Source organism: Hyperolius riggenbachi, chromosome 10, assembly GCF_040937935.1.
Source record: "Hyperolius riggenbachi isolate aHypRig1 chromosome 10, aHypRig1.pri, whole genome shotgun sequence".
In the NCBI taxonomy this organism is placed as follows: Eukaryota; Metazoa; Chordata; class Amphibia; order Anura; family Hyperoliidae; genus Hyperolius; species Hyperolius riggenbachi.
This window is the reverse complement of record NC_090655.1, coordinates 64,311,210-64,330,039: the sequence shown is the minus strand read 5'-3', so window position 1 is coordinate 64,330,039 and position 18,830 is coordinate 64,311,210. Positions and strand designations below refer to the sequence as shown.

General features: G+C 43.1%; 1 protein-coding gene across 4 annotated transcripts in view; it reads right to left on the bottom strand.

Annotated features, from left to right (window-relative positions):
* The window catches only part of TCF7L2 (transcription factor 7 like 2), a 774,578-nt gene that overhangs the window by 271,525 nt on the left and 484,223 nt on the right, over nt 1-18,830 (bottom strand). The window contains exon 17 of one of the 4 annotated variants that reach the window (XM_068255161.1): nt 621-680. The exons of the other annotated variants lie outside the window; for them this stretch is intronic. Within the exon in view, the coding sequence (XP_068111262.1) occupies nt 635-680 (46 nt within the window). The 3' untranslated portion in view covers nt 621-634. Of the gene's footprint in view, nt 1-620; nt 681-18,830 lie in introns of those variants that run through there. 4 annotated transcript variants of the gene reach the window in all.

Sequence of the window (18,830 nt, the reverse complement as noted above, 5' to 3'; positions counted from 1 at the left end):
TTTTATTATGGTTACTACTGTTTTTTGCTTTTTTTAATGCGAAACTTCGGCAATGCAAATAATGGCTGCACTTTTTAGGGCTCAATCTGTTGGTTGTATTGGCAAATTTAGTAATTGAGGAAAAACATGGCATAATATTGCTTTAAAAAAATCTTTACAATTACCAGAGACAAGTCTTCAAACTTAATGACTGATAATTAGGTTTCCAGTCATCATTACTGTATATTGCATTGTATATTATTTACAGTATCTTTTCCCATACTACAATAAAACAAGGATCAAACTAGGATCAAAGTAGCATAAAACCTGCCCAGCAGATGACACTGCAAAACATTAATTTGTAATATTTCATATCTTAATAAAACCATGTTGTTAACTTATGTTAGTACTAAACCTAGAATACAAATAACAACAATAAAAAGTTATAGTCAAAATAATAATTACAAAAATGCAGAATCTTTTTGCATCCTTTCCAATTCTGGAATTTTTAATTGCACTTGGTGAAAATGGAGATCGGAGAAGGAAGGCAGAATCTGCAAGCAATTATTAGACATGTAGGACCACAATCACTTCCACTTGTTTTTTCACTTCAGTATTACAGAATCTTTTGCATTCTTTCCCGTTCTGGACTTTTTTAATTGTACTTGGTGAAAATGGAGATTGGAGAAGGAAGGCAGAATCTGCAAACAATTATCAGACATGTAGGACCACAATCACTTCCACTTTTTTTTTACTTCAGTATTTTTAACTGAAAGGCAATTTTGTTTTTATTTATTTCCAATGTAACTACAGCTTATATATTCTCAATATATGAGTATTTGGTAGAAGTTTAACAGTTTGTGCTTGTAGGATGGCAGTAACAATCTTCTTTCAACTTATTTTTATAAGCAGACTTTTTAAATTTAACTCAAAAACTAAAAGAAAAACAAAAAAAAAGTAGAAGGTAAAGGAGGAGGTTAGCCAGTAGTTTCAACCAAATCATTAAAAAAATCTTTCAATTATTTGTTTCACAATTTCAAGTACAGCTAGTTGTAAATTCTTTTTCATTTGTCAAGCTTACCATTCTTTGGAATGAAAAAAAACAAAACATTATGACAATAAATTTAAACATTGGAATTTTATAAAAACTAAAAAATCCACACCAAGTATTGTCTTATTAGGAAATGAAGTTTTGAAGCCAATCATATTTACATTATTCTACTTCCTTGACTGGCATGTCAATCATTGTGCACCTGAAGCTGCTAACGTTGAAAAACAAATAAATTACTTGTTGAAGAAACGTGGATTTGTGCAAGAAATTGTAATTTTTTAATATATTTTCTTTTAATGTTCTGTTGAAATAAGTAAAGAGAAGTTGCATTTGTTGTTAAAAATTAGTCAATCCAGTTGCAACTTATTAAAGTGGCAAACATAAGTTCTTGTTATACTAGGCTCCTCTCCTTAAGGCATGTGTGATTTTGTTTTTATTTGTTTACACATGCTTCATGCTTTATTTTAGTTTGAAAAAAACACAAAATATTACAATTACGGCGTGAATCCATTTTTACAGCTTCCGGAAGTAATTTGTTTTCAACTTTACCAGCTTCTAGGTGCAGTAATGACTGACATGACCTTCAGGAAAATATGACAATTTAAAGATGATAACCTTCACAACGTAATTATCCTAACTAGACAATATTGGTGGGGATTTTTTTTCAGTTAATATGAAGTTCTTATGCTCAAGAGTGTAACCCTCATTCTGCATCTTTATTTATTTATTTATTTTTAAACAAAAATATGCATTTTTAACCACTTCACCCCAAGGTGGTTTTTACCTTAACGGACAAGAGCGATTTTCACCTTTCTGTGCTCATCCCTTTGATTTGCCAATTGTAATGGATAGCGGAGATACCGCCGCAACATCAAGCGGCATGGCGGCTATCTCCGCGTCGCAGCCGAGGGTTTCCGCCGCACAGTTACATGCTGGTGCTTTGCCTGGTCCTTCTACCGCTCATAGACTAAGGGCTACGCGCGCGCCGAGCGACAGGACCTTTATGCATCTAGAAGGGTAGTCAGCTGATCACTCGGTCAGCTGACTCCAGCTATGCTCTGGATTGGCTGAGTGATCAGGGCGGCGCTATAGAGCGCGTTTAGTATATATAGGACCTGACTGTCAGTTGTTCCGCGTCTGCTGTTGCATATGCTACGTGCAGTGGCGTAGCTAAGGAGCTGTGGGCCCCGATGCAAGTTTTACAATGGGGCCCCCCAAGCACTCTATACATAACAATGGATACGGCACACCAAAATCTGTCAATGGCAACTACAGTGTCAGAGGTGCAAGAAGGGGATGGGGAGCAGTTTGTTAATGATTACCAATATTCAAAGCATCTATAGAAGTGATTATTATGAGCACAGGACCAATAGAGAGCTAATACTGTAGTTGAGGAAGGGCCCTTCGGGGCCCCTCTGGCCCAAGGGCCCCGATGCGGTCGCTACCTCTGCAACCCCTATTGCTACGCCCCTGGCTACGTGTTAGCACTCAGACCTAGTCAGATCCCAAAGTGTGCTAGAACCAGCTGGTGCTGGGGATCCACACTTAGCCAGATTCTGTTGATAGCTTAAAGTACTAATTGAATTGTATTATTTGTTATGACCTTCTGCAAGTTTGACTATTCTTCTGCTCTCTGATTCGGTACCTTTGCCTATCTGACAAGTTGCCGACTCTGCCTGAACTACTACTCTGCTTTAGCTTCCTGTCTCTGTACCGTATCTGTCCGTGTGTTGCCGAACCTGCTTGTCTGACTCTTCTGTCCTCACCAGGGAGCTTAGTCCTGGTGAGGGACTCTCAGTTTAGGAATCACCTGCTCCTCAGGTAGATAGCTGCAGTATAGTCTGAATCACATGCTCCGCAGGTTGATAGTTGCACCACAGTCCTAATCACCTGCTCCTCAGGTTGATAGCTGCAGTACAGTCTTAATCACCTGCTCCTCAGGTTGATAGCTGCAGTACAGTCTTAATCACCTGCTCCTCAGGTTGATAGCTGCAGTACAGTCTTAATCACCTGCTCCTCAGGTTGATAGCTGCAGTATAGTCTTAATCACCTGCTCCTCAGGTGACTAGCTAATATAACAATAACAATAATATTTATATAGCGCTTTTCTCCCTGGGGACTCAAAGCGCTGTGACCCTGCATTATGCAGTCTCAAAGGCTAGGGAAAAGAGGTGAGTTTTTAGCCTTTTTTTAAAGCTGTCCAGAGAAGGAGCCTTTCGTACTGATTGTGGAAGTGAGTTCCATAGAGTAGGGGCTGCATAGGAAAAGGCCCGAGCACCAAATGTTAAGTGTATCCTGGGAATAACCAGCTTCATCTTGTTGGCAGAGCGGAGGGTGCGTGGAGGGGCATAAAGTTCCAATAGATCCGCTATGTATTTGGGTCCCATGTGGTGTAGAGCCTTGAATGTCAGCAGGCAGATCTTAAAATTGATTCTCCATTTTACTGGCAACCAGTGAAGAGTTTGCAGTACTGGGGTGATGTGTGAGCTGCGGGGGGCATTGGCTAGGAGTCTGGCTGCAGCATTCTGCTGCAGCTGTAAGGGGCGCAGAACCTTATCTGTAGATCCGATCAAACAGGGCGTTGCAGTAGTCTAGGCGGGAGGATACAAATGCGTGAACCAGGGCAGGTAGGTCTTCAGCTGGGATAAGGTGTTTGATTTTCGCTATATTTCTTAGATGGAAGAAGGAAGACTTGACGACAGCTGATACCTGCTGTCTGAGTTTTAGATTTCCATCCAGGATCACCCCAAGGTTTCGCACAGAGTCTTTATACTGTACAGTATCTCCCCCAATTGCTAGTTTGAGGTGGTGAGCATTTTGAACTTTATCCATCATGTGTGGACCACCTACCACCAACACCTCTGTTTTGTCAGAATTCAGCCTCAGCCAGCTGGTGTTCATCCAATTTTGTAAATCCACTAGACACGCATTTATGGATGCTGAAGGGTCTTGGGTGCCAGGCTTGAAGGACAGATACAGTTGTGTGTCATCTGCATAACAATGGTATCCTAAACCATAGTTCTGGATTATTTTGCCCAGTGGGAGCATGTAGACTGCAAAGAGTAATGGTGATAGTACAGAACCCTGTGGAACTCCATAGGCAAGTGGCACTGGATTAGAGTAGTGTGTGCCCAGACATACTTGCTGTGTCCTGCCAGATAGGAAGGTCTGAAACCAGCTAAGAACAGTACCCCTTAGGCCACAGTAATTCTTCAGTCGCTGGATTAGTATTTCATGGTCCACAGTATCAAATGCTGCTGACAAGTCAAGAAGAATCAGAATTGAGCAATCACCCTTGTCCCTTGCAGTAAGTAGATCATTCATTACTCGGACTAATGCTGTTTCAGTGCTGTCTAAGATCTCCTGCCCCTCAGGGAATCACCTACTGCAGTACAGTCTGAATCACTCGCTCCTCGAGTGATCACTCTACATTGTGTCACCAGGCATCACCCGCTCCTCAGGTGAAACTATCACTATTCCTCTGTGTCTCCAGCCAGCTGGAGTACTGATTACTGTGTTCTTTAGAGCTACCCCCTTCTACCAGCCCCTCTGGGATAGTGGGTATTATTATTATTATTTATTTATAAAGCGCCAACATATTCCGTGGTGCTGTACAATGTAAGAGAACAAACAAGGGATACATAATGATACAGACAATGATATACATCAAATATGAACACTGATACAAGATACAGCACTGCTGATTACAATTTGATTTAACATGATGACTAAAATGTATAAATGTCTAACAGTGTGCAAGCAATTAAATTAATAACATCCCATGACACAAAAGGGTGAGAGCCCTGCCCTTGCGAGCTTACAATCTAAAGGAATGGGGTGGAAACAAGAGGTGGGGAAGTATACAGTATATGTACTGGCAGTACGTAATTAGGTTATTTAGTGGGTGCATGGCCTAAGCTAGAGAATATGCTTGTCGGAAAAGGTGGGTTTTGAGGGAGCGTTTAAAGATTTCAAAGGTGGGAGAGTGGTGGATGTGTTGTGGAAGGGCATTCCAGAGGAGGGGTGAGGCACGTGAGAAGTCTTGTACACGTGAATGTGAGGAGGTAATTGTAGAAGAGGATAGAAGAAGCTCGTGTGCAGATCTGAGATTGTGGTTGGGTTGGTATCTGGAGACAAGTGAGGAGATGTACAGGGGAGAGAGATTGTGGAGAGCTGTGTAGATTAGGGTTAAGAGTTTGAACTGAATCCTCTCATTAATTGGTTTCCAGTGAAGAGCTTGACAGAGAGGTTCAGCAGAGGAAGAGCGAGAGGAGAGATGAATGAGTCGAGCAGCAGAGTTCAGTACAGAATTGAGCGGTGCTAATCGGTTAGTTGGAAGTCCACCAAGCAATATATTGCAATAGTCCAATCGAGATATAATAAGAGCATGTACTAACATTTTGGTTGTGTCATGGGAGAGAAAAGGTCAGATACGTGCTATGTTTTTCAGTTGGAAATGGCAGGAGCTGGTTAGGGAGTTAATGTGAGGAGTAAATGAGAGAGAAGAATCAAATATTACTCCCAAGCACCGTGCTTTGGGAACTGATGTTATAGACGTGTGGTTAACATTTATTGTAATATCATTCAAAGGGGTGGACAGGGATGGTGGAAAGACTATTAGTTCAGTTTTATTCATATTAAGTTTTAAGAAGCGAGAGGACATGAAAGAGGAAATAGCGGACAGGCAGTCGGGAACCCGTGTGAGGAGGGAGTTAAGGTCTGGGGCCGAGAGGTACAGTTGTGTATCATCTGCATATAGGTGGTATTGGAAACCAAATGAGCTGATTAAGTTACCAAGACCGTGCATGTAGAGGGAGAAGAGGAGGGGACCGAGGACAGAGCCTTGAGGTACCCCTACAGACAGAGGATGTTAAGAGGAGGCCTGATCTGAATAAGAGACAGTGAAAGACCTTCCAGAGAGGTAGGAAGATATCCAGGAGAGAGTGAGGTCCTTTACTCCTATAGATGAAAGGATCTGTAGGAGTAGAGTGTGGTCGACAGTGTCGAATGCTGATGACAGATCTAGAAGGATGAGTATGGAATAATAGCCTTTGGATTTAGCTGTGAGGAGATCATTAGCTACTTTGGTGAGGGCTGTTTCTGTGGAGTGGTTTGGCCAGACTGGAACTGATCAAGCAAGGAATTTGCAGATAAATACTGACTTAGTTCAGCATGAATGTGGCGTTCAAATAATTTACATGCAAATGGGAGAAGTGACACTGGGCAGTAGTTAGCAAGTTCGGTGGGGTCTAGACATGTTTTTTTAAGTAGTGGTGTTACAAAAGCCCTCTTGAGTGAGGATGGAAAAATTCCAGTGGAGAGGAATAGGTTAAACAGCGATGTTAGGGCAGGGATGAGGGATGTGGATAGCTGTGGAATGAGATGTGATGGGATAGGATCCAAAGAACAAGTGGTTAGATGGGATTTGGAGATAAGGGAAGAGAGCGAATGTTCGGGGAGTGGTGAGAAACTGGAAAGAGAGCAGTCAACAAGAGGAGTGGAGATGGAGTTTGATGTCTGCGTGGAAAACACACTACGGATTTTTGCAATTTTATCTGTAAAGTATGTTGCAAATTCTTCAGCTGATAAGCATGAAGAAGGAGGAGGAGGTGGTGGACGGAGAAGGGAGTTGAAAGTACTGAACAGGCGCTTTGGATTGTGCAAGTGGGAGGATATGAGGGAGGAAAAGTATGATTGTTTTGCAGAAGAGAGTATCTCTATCAATATTTACTATTGCACCAAACACTATCTTACACCTGTGTGTCCTGTGTCTTGCTATACTTGTATTATAAGTGATTCTGCAGATCATAACATAATCAGGTATAACATCTGTATTAGGTCCGCAGATGATGCAAGTGAAGTTAAAACACCTGATCCCACTTGTTCTGGGTCCACAGATGATGCAAGTGAAGTTAGAAGACATGATCACACTTGTTCTGGGTCCACAGATGATGCAAGTGAAGTTAGAAGACCTGATCCCACTTGTTCTGGGTCCACAGATGATGCAAGTGAAGTTAGAAGACATGATTACACTTGTTCTAGGTCCGCAGATGATGCAAGTGAAGTTAGAACACCTGATCACACTTGTTCTGGGTCCGCAGATGATGCAAGTGAAGTTAGAACACCTGATCACACTAGTTCTGGGTCCGCAGATGATGCAAGTGAAGTTAGAACACCTGATCACACTTGTTCTGGGTCCACACATGATGCAAGTGAAGTTAGAACACCTGATTACACTTGTTCTGGGTCTGCAGATGATGCAAGTGAAGTTAGAAGACATGATCACACTTGTTCTGGGTCCACAGATGATGCAAGTGAAGTTAGAAGACCTGATCCCACTTGTTCTGGGTCCACAGATGATGCAAGTGAAGTTAGAACACCTGATCACACTTGTTCTGGGTCCGCAGATGATGCAAGTGAAGTTAGAACACCTGATCACACTAGTTCTGGGTCCGCAGATGATGCAAGTGAAGTTAGAACACCTGATCACACTTGTTCTGGGTCCACACATGATGCAAGTGAAGTTAGAACACCTGATTACACTTGTTCTGGGTCCGCAGATGATGCAAGTGAAGTTACAACACCTGATCACACTTGTTCTGGGTCCGCAGATGATGCAAGTGAAGTTAGAACACCTGATCACACTTGTTCTGGGTCCGCAGATGATGCAAGTGAAATTAGACAACCTGATCACACTTGTTCTGGGTCCGCAGATGATGCAAGTGAAGTTAGAAGACATGACAACACTTGTTCTGGGTCCGCAGATGATGCAAGTGAAGTTAGAAGACTTGATTACACGTGTTCTGGGTCCACAGATGATGCAAGTGAAGTTAGAACACCTGATCACATTTGTTCTGGGTCCGCAGATGATGCAAGTGAAGTCAGAAGACATGATTACACTTGTTCTGGGTCCACAGATGATGCAAGTGAGGTTAGAAGACATGATCACACTTGTTCTGGGTCCACAGATGATGCAAGTGAAGTTAGAACACCTGATCACACTTGATCTGGGTCCACAGATGATGCAAGTGAAGTTAGAAGACCTGATCCCACTTGTTCTGGGTCAGCAGATGATGCAAGTGAAGTTAGAAGACCTGATCACACTTGTTTTGGGTCCGCAGATGATGCAAGTGAAGTTAGAAGACCTGATCCCACTTGTTCTAGGTCCACAGATGATGCAAGTGAAGTTAGAAGACATGATCACACTTGTTCTGGGTCCGCAGATGATGCAAGTGAAGTTAGAAGACCTGATCACACTTGTTCAGGGTCCGCAGATTATGCAAGTGAAATTAGAAGACCTGATCACACTTGTTCTGGGTCCACAGATGATGCAAGTGAAGTTAGAAGACATGATCACACTTGTTCTGGGTCCGCAGATGATGCAAGTGAAGTTAGAAGACCTGATCACACTTGTTCTGGGTCCGCAGATGATGCAAGTGAAGTTACAACACCTGATCACACTTGTTCTGGGTCCGCAGATAATGCAAGTGAAGTTAGAACACCTGATCACACTTGTTCTGGGTCCACAGATGATGCAAGTGAAGTTACAACACCTGATCACACTTGTTCTGGGTCCACAGATGATGCAAGTGAAGTTAGAACACCTGTTCACACTTGTTCTGGGTCCGCAGATGATGCAAGTGAAGTTACAACACCTGATCACACTTGTTCTGGGTCCGCAGATGATGCAAGTGAAGCTAGACAACCTGATCACACTTGTTCTGGGTCCACAGATGATGCAAGTGAAGTTAGAAGACCTGATCCCACTTGTTCTAGGTCCACAAATGATGCAAGTAAAGTTAGAAGACATGTTCACACTTGTTCTGGGTCCGCAGATGATGCAAGTGAAGTTAGAAAACCTGATCACACTTGTTCTGGGTCCGCAGATGATGCAAGTGAAGTTAGAACACCTGATCACACTTGTTCTAGGTCCACAGATGATGCAAGTGAAGTTAGAAGACATGATCACACTTGTTCTGGGTCCACAGATGATGCAAGTGAAGTTAGAAGACCTGACCACACTTGTTCTGGGTCCGCAGATGATGCAAGTGAAGTTAGAAGACCTGATCACACTTGTTCTGGGTCCACAGATGATGCAAGTGAAGTTAGAAGACATGATCACACTTGTTCTGGGTCCACAGATGATGCAAGTGAAGTTAGAACACCTCTGATCACACTTGTTCTGGGTCCGCAGATGATGCAAGTGAAGTTACAACACCTGATCACACTTGTTCTGGGTCCACAGATGATGCAAGTGAAGTTACAACACCTGATCACACTTGTTCTGGGTCCGCTGATGATGCAAGTGAGGTTAGAACACCTGATCACACTTGTTCTGGGTCCACAGATGATGCAAGTGAAGTTAGACAACCTTATCACACTTGTTCTGGGTCCACAGATGATGCAAGTGAAGTTAGAAGACATGATCACACTTGTTCTGGGTCCGCAGATGATGCAAGTGAAGTCAGAAGACCTGATTACACTTGTTCTGGGTCCACAGATGATGCAAGTGAGGTTAGAACACCTGATCACACTTGTTCTGGGTCCACAGATGATGCAAGTGAAGTTAGAACACCTGATCCTACTAGTTCTGGGTCCAAAAAATAATACAGTACTGGCAGATGATCAGCAGCACCACAGCTGGGCACAGACCACTGTCCAAACCTTTCTGTGTACATTGGACAAACAGCTGAATTTATGAAACTGAACAAGCACACACCTACTGTACATCTAAAAACTTTTTACCGAGTTCAGCTTAAAAACGGGAGTATTAGAATTAAAAAAAAAAAAATTAGGTAAGTCTACCGTTATTAGCGGTAATCTTTTTATTATTATTATTGATAATTATAATAATGCTGGCATGGCTTCCTAGCAGAGCAAGTTCTTACAGTCCTCTGTCTTCATCTCTCTCCCCACCTGTCAAGCTTCTCTTCATCAAGTGTATTTATTATAATCAAACCCTGTCAGCTGTCACCACTTACATCTCTGCTGCCGGTAAATATGTCTTCCCTATCATTAGCCATTCCTTGCAGTCACCTTGGGATTTCTACCTTGTCTGTCTCACTCCAAAACAACTTTTGTTCAGAAGTATTAGGCTCCCACAGAGCTGTGTCAGCTTGGGGCCATTACTCGAGGAAGTGACAGCGGAAACACTGGCCTGTCACTCATTAGAATCTGGCTTTTTCCGAAAATTGATGTAAGCCTGACTTTGCCCCAAAACGAATCATGATTTATTTAATATATTTGCGCCTACAAGTGTCAGCTCATCAGCTTAAAATGTTTCTCCTTTTACTCTATCGAGGCCTGCGCGCAGAGCCTCCTTTGAAGGCTCTTTTTTCGCTCTAAGGCCGAATAATTAAATCGGAGCCGCGTGGAGGTGCCGAGACTCAACACAGTGGCCTTTGGATTACAGAAAGGAGTACAAAGTAGTCGCATTAAAACACAAAGACGCGCTCTGCTTTCTTCATTCATTTATTGGGAGAAATTATGTAATGCGAGGGCTTGTAGGTGGCTGTTGTCAGGCTTGACGGCTAAGACAAAACAGGAGGTTTAATAAGACGGCGCTGTGATCAAAGACGAGCGGGAAGAAGGCTCCCTCTTTCAAGAGTTGCTACTGGTTTTTCAAAGGAGAAGCAACCTACTTTCCAAATGACAATCCTTGTGTCGTTTCCCACAATGGGGATTTGTTAGCTGGTGAATTCAGATACAGCAAGTGCTGGCACAGACAGGCTGTGGGTGCCAGCGCCTGGTTATTCATCGCTACAAAGCTGAGCGCTTTCGCTCCACTCCTGGCTTAAAGGAAGTTTTTACCCTTTTTTGCAGAACAGACGCCTATGTGTGGGCTATGTCGGAATGATTTCACTGTGCTTTTACTAGCAGGAGACTTCAGTCGGTGTACTCACTCACACCAGCAAGTGAGGTTAATTGTCTTTTTAATTGTCTTAAAGGGCCGGTTCGCTTAAAAAGGAATATTACAGTTATGTCTTAAAGGGCCGGTTCGCTTAAAAAGGAATATTACAGTTACAGATAAAGTCTGGTGGGTAGAGTTGTCCGCTGGCACATGAAAGGTCTTGAAGTCGTCATCAGTGACATCTTATTAATGCTATAGTTCTAGACTTTGTCCTATCCCCCATGAGACAGTACCACTACCCATTTTGGGTTCTCCATAGTATAAAGTAAAGTTATGTACACCGGATCAGTGAATAATGGCGCACAGCGCCTATGCATACAAATGGCACCGCATTAAAAAGATACGCTTATCGCTATTTATCGTTAGTACTGCATAATAATGGCGCACAGGGAAAAAAGAAGAAAAACGGCACACAGTAACGTTATTTATCAATAGTGCCGTTCATATGCCAAACAGCAGACGTTATTGTGCACAGTAACGTTATTTATCAATAGCGCCCTACATAAGCCAAACTGCAGAAGTTATTTAACTGCAAAACAGTGAATAGATTTAATGTAACACTGTCAAGGTTAGGGTAAGGCACCACCAGGGGAGATTTAGGGTTAGGCACCTCCAGGGGAGATTTAGGGTTATGCACCACCAGGGAGGTCTTAGGGTTAGGCACCACCAGGGGGGTGCTTAGGGTTAGCCACCACCAGGGGGGTGGTTAGGGTTAGGCACCACCAGGGGGGTGGTTAGGGTTAGGCACCACCAGGGGAGATTTAGGGTTAGGCACCACCAGGGAGATCTTAGGGTTAGGCACCACCAGGGGGGTGCTTAGGGTTAGGCACCTCCAGGGGGGTGGTTAGGGTTAGGCATCACCAGGGGAGATTTAGGGTTAGGCACCACCAGGGGAGATTTAGGGTTAGGCACCACCAGGGAGGTCTTAGGGTTAGGCACCACCAGGGGGGGTGGTTAGGGTTAGGCACCACCAGGGGGTGGTTAGGGTTAGGCACCACCAGGGGGGTGGTTAGGGTTAGGCACCACCAGGGGGGCCCTGAGCTGTTGGGGGCCCCAACAACTAACCTTCCCTTCCTCCGATACAGGGAACTATACTTCTGATTAGATGTTTTTGTGGCTACACTTGTTATGGGTGTGAAGATCCTGATGGCCACACTTGTTTTATGACCCTTGTGAGATGGACCCCAAGGGGCACAAAGTAGAGGCAAAGGAAGTGAACATTTGGGGGCCCTATCAAAGTTTTGTTGGAGGGCCCCATGAATTCAAGTTACGCCTTCGTTTATATTGAGAAGGTTGTGAGAGGATGTATGGGGGATGTCCTGCTGCTTGGACAACAACAGAATAACAATAGCATTTTTTATTCAGGACAATGAAATACTGGCAACCATGCCAACATCATCAGGGGATACGTGTATTTATGGTAGATTTATGCCTGAGGTAATACTGAACAGTTGTCTTGGATAAGACAATGCTTAAAGTGGAACTAAACTCAGAACATTCTCTTTGTTCTAAAACAGGGGTAGGGAACCTATGGCTCGGGAGCCAGATGTGGCTCTTTTGATGGCTACATCAGGCTCACATACAAATCAGTAGGGGTTGATTTACTAAGCTACACTGCTCAAGCAACGCAGTGACAGAGGTGCCTGGCTCTTCTACTGACCACATATGCTATTGCTCCGTTGTTATTGCCTGATGAAGCGGGATCAAACCTGCGAAACGCGTTGCATATTTGGAGTTCATAAATAAAATATATTGACTGTGTTTACTACAGTCGTTGTGTGTCTACTTGGAGGAGGTAAGTCCACCACAACCTCCTCTATTTACCAAGAATTTGGTTTTTAAGCTCATTTAGCTTCCTTTTATCCTTTTGGCGCCTCTGTTCTCCTGCATAATATTGAGTCCACCCTGGGTGGAGGGTTGAACCCCTTTTTCTCATCTACAGAGAGCGACTTCTTATTCCTGAGTGGGGTCAGGAAAATCTCCCCACCTGCCTTTACAGTGGTTGCCTAATGGTAACCCTGGTTTGTGAGTATTAATATTTACTCCATCTAGTAACCATTTACCAGTACATATTACACTATTGGGGCTCTTGGTGTTCCTTGTTTTTACAAAGTAAATCAAATTGCTGATGTTGCTGAAACCCAAGAGAAGCTGATGATGTGTCTGACACTTCCGCTGCCCGGCGGATCAACTGTATACACAGCTCCATAGCAACAGGGACGTGAGCCCTGTGCTGCCCATGCGCACTGTGCCAGTTTGAAACATATTGTATGGCTCTCAGGAAAATACATTTAAAAAATGTGGCATTTACGGCTCTCTCAGCCAAAAAGGTTCCTGACCCCTGTTCTAAAAGATAAGTCACAGCATGATCACATTCATGAAAAAAATGTCTTCCTTACAGTTTCAAGAAATCCTAACAAAAAACCCTGAAGATTAACTTGGTGTCACTTTTGCAGAGGACACTGAAAGGTTAAAGCCTCAGTGTTTACTGTTATGAGACCTGCCTCAGCAGACCTCTCCTGCAGTCTATTCACAGCTGCTGATAAGACAGTTTGATCTGGCTAAACAAACACAGAACACAGTACATTTCTTTGACAACTATTTGTAGAAAAAAGACTTTTCATTATGTGCTGTGCAATAAATCAGGTCCGCTTTAAGGGTTGCTGAACTGATTTCAAAAGCAGTGTGGACTTCTGAAGCATCTCAGTGTGGAATATGCAATGACATCAGGCACTGACTGTCCCTTGTGCACTGTGCATTTTGACAAGCATTGCTAAGTGCATTTCTGAGCCTGATGCACAAAATGCCGGTAAATTTGCTGAATTCACACTGTAGCATCCACTGTACTGCTATGGACAGCCACTCACAGTGATGATCACTGTAATGCTCCCCATATATTGCACTAAGTAGGTCAGCAACCAGAATTGCAGACTGCAGTGTGAGGTCACATTTCACTGCAAAGCACAACCCAGGTGTGAAGAACTACTGCTGATCTCTATACATCTAGTATTTTGCGCATTGGACACTATGGGCCTAATATATTAAAGCATCTTTGGTGATGATATCATAAGAGATCCAAATTTTATTATAAAATACATTTTATTGTTAACCTCCCTAGAGGTATGATTATTTATGGATTTAGGGTCTAAAAGCGGTGCAGTTGTTTCCCAAGTTTGAAGGGCTTGTTCATACTATGAGCGTTTGCGTATTTTTTAAGCGCTGGCGATTTTAGAAATCGCGGTAAAAGCGATTGTGCAATGATTTACTATGAGACTGTTCACATGTGTGTTTCGATTTTATTAAAATTGCAAACACGCTGCATGTACCATTTTCTGAGCGCTTTGGCTCAATTGAAGTTATAGGGAAATCGCAAAGCACTTGAAAAAGCTCTTTGTATTGTGATTTCCTGAGCGCTTTTATGAACAAATACATTGTATTTATTCATTTCCGTCAGGACGTGAAAATCGTAATCGCTCGGCAAAAGCGCTTAGAAAAGGCTTTTCTAAGTGCAAAGCACAGGGGAAACGCTTTAAAAAACGCTCAATAAATCGCTCAGTGCTTGCGATAGCATTGGCAATTTATAATGTGAACAAGGCCTTAGACCCTAAAAACAGGAAAAATAAAACATTTATAACTCACTCAGGCACAAGATTACCGCTCTGAGCTGTGGATTTCCATCACAAACCTGACTCGGGGTTCCCGCTAAGGAAATTAAAGAGGGCCTAAACTCTTTCACAGGAGTGAAGGAAAACACAGATAAACTCACCCTGTGTGTATTTAGAGATAACAGCCTAATGCTCCTTTAGCTAGAAGTAATGAGCTACTATAATTTGAGCTGCCATCTCTGAGCCGAGGTTTGTGAGATTCAGACAGGCTATATGTTAAACACAGGTGGTTAACCATTTCTGTGCTCCCATGAAACCAGGAAGTAACTACTCTGCTGAATCTCAGTAGGAGTTTAGTGGGCTGTAACAAAGAAATGTTTTTCTGTAAAGATAATTATGCTGCTGCTTATTTTTTGGGAGCAGAGAGGAAGTCCTGGGTTAGGTCCGCTTTAAGTAGTAAAAGACTGCAGCCATCATCTTGTTCATATTGAAACATAGTAGGGGTTGCTGAATGGTCAGTAAATTACAATCTCATGCAGGTACCATTTTTTTGTTGTTGTTTCATTTAACAAACTCAGGTTGTCCTGGTTTTAATAAAAAGAAAAAAATAGGTTTATCTTGCAGTGGAAGCTACATGCAGCTGTAGTCACATAGCTCCTAGTTTACAAACCTCTCAGAAGCCCAATTGATGATCTGATATGATGCCTATAAGGTTGGTAAATCCTTTGTTAGACACATGCAAAGCAATTGTGCAACAACTCAAAAAAGGGACTGTAGAGATAACAAAAATTACAAACTGCCTACAACGGTCTACAATGGTCCCCAGACTAATGCTGGGTATACACGGCACGTTTCTGTACTGTGTATCGAACAGCTGATCCGGCCAGCTGATAATATTCAGCTGGCCCGATCATGCCGCTCGACAGCCGCCCGCTCAATCCCCGCCGGCGGACAATGGCAGGGAATCAAGCAGCTGATTAGGAAACGCCGGCGGGGACGAGCGGCAATCGATCCGCGGGGACGCGGCGGGGGTCGATCCGGCGTCCGATTAGCCGCCGGATTGACCCATGTATGCCCAGCATAAGTAGACAAAAGCTCCTGTAACCCTTGTCATCATGGAGGGGGGTGGGAACTAAGGGGGCCTCTGTTAGCAGAGTTAAATGCAGAGCAGCAGTAGCAGAGTGTTCTACATTACCTGCTTCCGGTCCTCCTCACACCTCTGTGGCAGCCAATCACCATGCGGCTCACAATGCCTAGCACGTGATGGGAGCTACATGGTGATTGGCTGAACAGTGCACAGCTACAGTACACAGAAGAGGGGACTGGAGAAGACCTGTCCTGCCGCCGAAAGTAGGTAATGTATATTGCTCCGCTGCCTCCGCTCTGCATTTAACTCTACATTCGATGACTCCCAAGGGAGGGGGGCTTGAGTATGGGGGCTGGGGGCCCAACCAGCAGATCATTGCAGGAGGGGCTGTCAGGTTGTAGTTACACCCCTACCCTAGACGCAAACCCTGACCCAGAAATAGCTGTGCGCAATAAGCAACATTCCCCCTAACATCAAAACGGCAGTAAGCTCAAAAAAAATCTGTCCCCGGGAAACCCCTTGCCACTAAATAACATTGACCATTCCAGATCTTCAAAATCCCTCTCATGGGATGCAATGACAATTGTGCAATAACTTCAATACACATAGAAAAGAAGAATGTGATAAATCCATTCCCAATGTGGAGAGTAACTAGGGATGCTCATTCAGATTTCGTGGAATTAAAATTTCCAAATTTCCGATCGGAACTCGGAAATCGGAAGTGACAGGAAGTGAAAAAACACAATCGCTCTGCAAAACCGCTTGGAAAAGCGGTTCACAAAGAAAACCAGTGCGCAGGTAATTGCCGAGAATCGGAAATAAAAATCAAATCAAAAACCGCCAAACGTGGACGGATACGCGAACCGGATGCAATGTGAACAAGGCCTGAGGGTGTTCCCACAGCTCTGAAATCGCTTCACAAAATTGCTATCGCAAATCGCTAAGCGATTTTGGTGTGCACTGGCCCTTTCATGGACTGTAGACATCATTTACATGTAGGCATTTTCTGAGATCTGAAACATTTCGGAAGGGTTCCTCCACATAAAAAAGACTGTGAAAGTAAAGCTTTATTAACAAGTGGCTACACTCGATACATCCAATTTGTATTTGTTTTTAGGTTGATTTGAGAAAAATGATTGACTGTATGGAAAAATAGTTTAAACATTTTTTTTAAATCAATATAAAAATGTCCAATAAATTCCTGACCAGATGTGACAGAAAATGTAATTTGTTTAAACTATAAAATTGTGCATTCTTATAATACTTTCCCTCCCAAAAAAACAACAAATTAAAAATCAATCTATGTTTGGTCACATTTAAAGAAGAGGTCAATGAAATGACATTGGATTGGGACCTGCATTTTATATAATTTGTAATTTATGCATTTAAAAAATAGACAGCTCTATTTTAAATATTCTTACAAGTATGTTTCTATAGTTAACGCCAGATAGCTGAGTCAGGCCGTCTAGCAAAAATATCTTAGAGTGGTGTGTGAAAAAGTAAATGCCCAGTTTTATTTATTTTATTTTTTAAGGAGGTTACAGACAATATTTTATAATTTGTTTTAAATTTGAGAATAACAATTTGATTTGATTGATTTTAACTTTTGAAACATTGGACCAACGTATTCTACGTGACTTTTTTCTCAATTATGAAAACAATATAAAAACTCTAAAACAATTATTTGGTTCTATAAATCAAGAAATTGACAATCTATATAGACATATTACATCATTCAATTTTCTAGAAAAATTGATCTGAATTCTCCACCACGAAAAAAGGGAAATTTGATCACTAAAAAAATAAAATAAACATTTTGATTTTTATGTACAACTGTTTTTTTTGTTTTTTGTTTTTTAAAGATGAGGCAATTGAATCTTTTTACTGTACTGTGTGTGGCCACTTTAAAGCTGATTATAGATTTGCAGGAGATTCGACCATCAGATAGATTTCTGTCAGATGCCTGTCAAGTCGAATCTGACAGGAATCTATCTGATGTGTGCCACACACTAGAAACAGATTTCCAATAGATTTCAGAATGAAATCTATTGGAAATCTTTTAAAAGTCGATCTAAATTCATTATTGCACCATTAGATCCAATGCAACTCTATGGGTCATCGACCTGCTGCCAGCAGCAGATTGACCTAGATTTTCAATCTTGCCAGATAGATCAAATCGATCAAAACTGATCAAAATCAATCGATTTGCTGATTTGAAAGAATTGATTTCTGATCGATTGACTCTATAGAATCAATTGATCGATCAATGGCTGAAATCGACCAGTGTATGGACCCCTTAAGAGTTTGTTCACACTATGCGTCTTGCATTGTTTTATGTATCCACATATGAGCACACAACTCATACAAATGTATGGACATAAAACAACAAAACGGGAAGAGCACTCCATAGTGTGATACCTTTTAACCACTTGCCGACCGCACGCTTATACCGTGCGTCGGCAAAGTGGCAGCTGGAGGACCAGCGACGCAGTACTGCGTCGCCAGCTGCAGGCTGATTAATCAGGAAGCAGCCGCTCGTGCGAGCGGCTGCTTCCTGTCAATTCACGGCGGGGGGCTCCGTGAATAGCCTGCGGGCCGCCGATGGCGGCTCGCAGGCTAAATGTAAACACAAGCGGAAATAATCCGCTTTGTTTACATTGTACGGCGCTGCTGCGCAGCAGCGCCGTAAGGCAGATCGGCGATCCCCGGCCAATCAGCGGCCGGGGATCGCCGCCATGTGACAGGGGACAGCCTGTCACTGGCTGCACAGGACGGATAGCGTCCTGTGCAGCCCCGATCACCGGGGATGAGCAGGTAGGAGAGGGAGGGGGAGGGAATGTCGCCGCAGAGGGGGGCTTTGAGGTGCCCCCCCCCCGCAACATGCCTGCCCACCGGAGCGATCAGACCCACCCTGCACACCATCCCCATGGGGGGAAAAAAGGGGGGCGATCTGATCGCTCTGCATGAAACCTGATCTGTGCTGGGGGCTGCAGAGCCCACCCAGCACAGATCACAAAAAATAACGCTGGTCCTTAAGGGGGGGTAAAGGGTGGGTCCTCAAGTGGTTAATAAAAGTTAAAACTGTGCAATAAAATTGCACTTACTGGATACATGAGGTAAGCAGGCATTTACTTTGGCATATAGCCCAGAAGCGAACAACCCATCTGAAGAACAACCTGAGGCTGCAGTGGCCAGCGG